Source organism: Ailuropoda melanoleuca, unplaced genomic scaffold, assembly GCF_002007445.2.
Source record: "Ailuropoda melanoleuca isolate Jingjing unplaced genomic scaffold, ASM200744v2 unplaced-scaffold9118, whole genome shotgun sequence".
Lineage (NCBI taxonomy): Eukaryota > Metazoa > Chordata > Mammalia > Carnivora > Ursidae > Ailuropoda > Ailuropoda melanoleuca.
Genome location: NW_023254568.1, coordinates 6032 through 10048, shown reverse-complemented (window position 1 = coordinate 10048; position 4017 = coordinate 6032). Strand labels below are relative to the sequence as shown.

At 49.9% G+C, this 4017-nt stretch overlaps 1 protein-coding gene across 1 annotated transcript in view; it reads right to left on the bottom strand.

Moving 5' to 3' along the window:
* Positions 1-1925: 1925 nt before the first annotated feature.
* The window catches only part of LOC117800924 (ral guanine nucleotide dissociation stimulator-like), a 6316-nt gene continuing 4224 nt past the window's right edge, over positions 1926-4017 (bottom strand). Inside the window, exons 2-4 of the mRNA XM_034653478.1 lie at positions 3763-3825; positions 2635-2828; positions 1926-2371 (exon numbers count right to left, since the gene is read on the bottom strand). Coding sequence (XP_034509369.1) covers positions 1926-2371; positions 2635-2828; positions 3763-3825 — 703 coding nt within the window. The remainder of the gene's footprint in view (positions 2372-2634; positions 2829-3762; positions 3826-4017) is intronic.

Sequence of the window (4017 nt, the reverse complement as noted above, 5' to 3'; positions counted from 1 at the left end):
ATAGACAGAGGAGCCTGCAGCCAATGCTACAAAAATGTGGGTAAAGTGTGTTCCAGAAATTGTGCTTGTAGGAATCAGTCCTAAGAAAACCGAGATTTATGGCACAGACTACTTATCACTTAAATTATGAGTCAAATAATTGGAAATGGCTCAGTTGTTCAACAGATGGGGCTGCTGAGTGCCAGCACTGAGAATGCCCAAGGGGACAGGAGCCGCAGTGCCTGTCCACTGTGGAGACATCAGGTAGAACAAGAGCCCAGCCCTTGAACCCCCCAACCCATCATGTTACACACACACACACACACACACACACGCACGCACACACACACAGCACTCAGAGGGGAAGGCCTGGAAGAGAGACACCATGTGTTATGGGCGATTATTTCTTGGTAGAAGGAATGTGTCTTCTTTTCTTCATATTTAAATCATTATTTTACTAAATACACATAATCCGGCTAAACCCTAAAGAACTATTTACTTGATTACCTGACTTGTTAGTAAGAAATGGGAAGATTTAAGATGCACGTTAGAATAGTTTAAATGTGGCCCATGTAGGAAAATGAAAGAATTTAAATGTGTCTCGTGGACCCAGACATTTCTCTTGTGGCTTCTGCCTTTCGAGGCATCCTTATAAATGGGAACCCTATCCCAGATAATGGAAATAATTCATTTTGGGGCTTCTCATGATCTTTGTTCTCTCAGGAACAAGTGCTCCCATTCCCTTGTAATACCAATGCTTTTTTAATAAAAAAAAATGAACAAAATTATGAATCACTCTTATGTTCTTTTTTTCTCAGCATCAAAAAAAGTTTTATTGGAACATAGCCACTTTTATTTGTTTACATATTTTTAAGACTGCTTTCACACTGCCTCAATGGAGCTGACTAGCTCCGACAGAGACCATATAGCTCCCAAAGCCTAAAATATTCACTATCTGGCCTATTACCAGAAAAGTTTGCTGACCCCTGCTCTACAGTTTGGCTTTTCTATCCTCAAATATCTTTGGGAAAGGATCTATATATTTATTTGTTTTAATTTTATTTATTTATTTATTATATTATGTTAGTCACCATACAGTACATCCCTAGATTTTGATGTAAAGTTCCATGATTCATTACTTGCGGATGGGTATTAAGGAGGGCACGTATTGCATGGTGCACTGGGTGTTACACTCTTGTGTTCTGTAGCCAGACACAAAAGGCCATGTTATAGGGTTCCAGGCAGATGAAAATGCCAGAAAAGGTAAAGTACCAGAGACAGAGAGAAGAGCAGTGGTTGCAGGTACTGGGGTGAGGGAATGAGCAGTGACCGATTAGTAGCACAGGTGTCTCTGTGATGGAAATGTTCTAGAAGTTGTGCAACACTCTGAATATACCTGATAGCATCTCAAAATACAATTGAAATTTTATGTAAACTCAAATTCTATTTTATTTAAGGAACAAAATATACTAAGCCACAATACAGGTGTATTAAACACACAAGAATGATGAAGAGTGCAACGACAGGGAAGAGGAAGGCAGCCTCTGGGGCTGCAGCCATCACAAGCTGCTGCTCTGGGACCAGGGCTGGTTCCTCCACTGAGGCAGGGGGTTGATCAGGCCCGGCAGCAACCCCAGGAGCAGGGGCAGGACCCTGCTTGACCTCCGGGACAGGCAAAGTTTCAGGTGGCTCTTCCAGCTCAGGAGAATGAATTAGAGCTGTGACTACCACCTGCACTGGCCCCGCCATGGCAAGTGGTATCACTGCTCTCTCTGACTGCAGACTNGTGGTTGCAGGGACTGGGGTGAGGGAATGAGCAGTGACCGATTAGTAGCACAGGTGTCTCTGTGATGGAAATGTTCTAGAACTTGTGCAACACTCTGAATATACCTGATGGCATCTCGATATACAATTGAAATTTTATGTAAACTCAAATTCTATTTTATTTAAGGAACAAAATATACTAAGCCACAATACAGGTGTATTAAACACACAAGAATGATGAAGAGTGCAACGACAGGGAAGAGGAAGGCAGCCTCTGGGGCTGCAGCCATCACAAGCTGCTGCTCTGGGACCAGGGCTGGTTCCTCCACTGAGGCAGGGGGTTGATCAGGCCCGGCAGCAACCCCAGGAGCAGGGGCAGGACCCTGCTTGACCTCCGGGACAGGCAAAGTTTCAGGTGGCTCTTCCAGCTCAGGAGAATGAATTAGAGCTGTGACTACCACCTGCACTGGCCCCGCCATGGCAAGTGGTATCACTGCTCTCTCTGACTGCTGACCTCCGGCAGCAGTGATGGGTTCAGCCAGCTTGGGCTCTGAAGCTGCAGCGGGCACCACAGTGGTTGCTGGGGCGAGTTCTTGATGTGGTTCAGGGTCTTGCTGTGGGGCTGGTGCTGTAGCTCCAAGAAGAGAAAGTATCATCAGCATGATTGGCTTTCCATGTCCCTTCTAAGTAGAGGAAATTTTCCCACCAGTCAATGTTGTCTGAATCCAAGAACCAATCACTGGGAGGTCTTCCGGGACTGTAGCCCATGGGGAGGGATCTGAGACTACTCACTGCTCTCGGCCCAACCACAGGCGATGGAGGCTTGCTCTGTGTGGCCCACCCTGTCCCCTCCACAGGCCCACAGCTGTCCCACCCCCCCGTCCTCCTTACCCCCAGCCTCTGGCTCCGTGGGCTCCAGGTGTTGCAGCTGTGAGAGCAGAAGCTGGGCATGGCGCTCCAGGTCTGAGCCTGGCATATTGAGCCCCATGTATGCCAGCAGCACCTTCAGGCAAGGAAACTCTGGGGGCTGGTAAAAGTCCTCGGGATATTGGTCCAGCCAGGTGTCCAGGATGATGTAGATGGCCCTGGTGACAGGTAAGCAGAGGAGTCAGAGGACAGGGTACCATCCCACACAGATGTCCCAGGGAACCCCTGTGGGAACCTGGGCCCGTGGGCCTCCAGCTCCTGACTGTCAGAGGCCTGTCCTACTCCTTGTCCACCTGGGATTTGGCAGTCCTGCCTCAGATAGGCCTGGTCACAGAGGAGGGGCTGGCAAAAAGCCTTTGTGAGTGGGAGTCCTTGATCAATGGTGTGACCATTGGTGTCCTTCTTGGGAGAGCTGGATGAACTCAGTCTGTCTCTTTGCCCACTTGCCACTTGAATTCAACTGCACACAGCCAGGGAGGGGTGGTGTCTGGCCTGTACGTTGCCCTCACTTCACACACCACTGCTCTGTGAATATCCAACCAAGGAGAGAACAAAGGGATTCTGTCTCTAGCCAGGCTTTCCCAGGACCCTACCAATACCCCAAACTTTACCTCCTGTGCCTATGTGCTGCCTCATTCACTAGGTGCCATGAGTGGGTCTCCTTCCACTGATGCTAATCTCCCACGGAGTGGGGGACATCTGGTCCCTGAACACTCACTGGGTCTCCTGAGCACCTTCTGAGCACCCAGTGTCCAGGTTCCGACAGATGACTGCGTGTGATGGTCCCCACACCCTTTGTTCTGGGTCCCGGGATTGGGGTAGAGACAGGGCTGGGAGGGGGCGGGGATGGGGAATGACTCTCTTAGGGGCTGAAGCTGTCCTCCAGCCCCCTCTGCTCACCCATGGTGCCCACACCCCTCCCACAGCTCCCCAGGACCCCTTCCCTTTTTCCAGAAGAAGCTCTCAGACCTTTACCCTAAAACAGGAATCGCAGGTGTGTGGGATGGGGGTCCAGAAGGCCCTCCAACTCACAGCCCTCTCACTGCCCTCATGGAGAGAGGAGACCTCCTGTACTAGCCAAAGCTCACTCACGTGTTGCGCTCCTCCTGGGCTGCTCCACCGCGATCATCCCAGTTAGAGAGAACGTACCCATATCTAGAGGAGACAAGGGGGGCATCACATGCAGTGTCCTACGGCTGCTACCTCTAATCATGTCTAGTGTCACTGTCTGACCCTCAACTAGTCTGGAGCCCAGGAGTGCTGTCTGCTCTGTGCAGGGATCATAGTCAGCTCCTAGAGAAGCGACTGCACTGAGTGGGGCTTCCTGAATGCTTGATGAATGAAAGC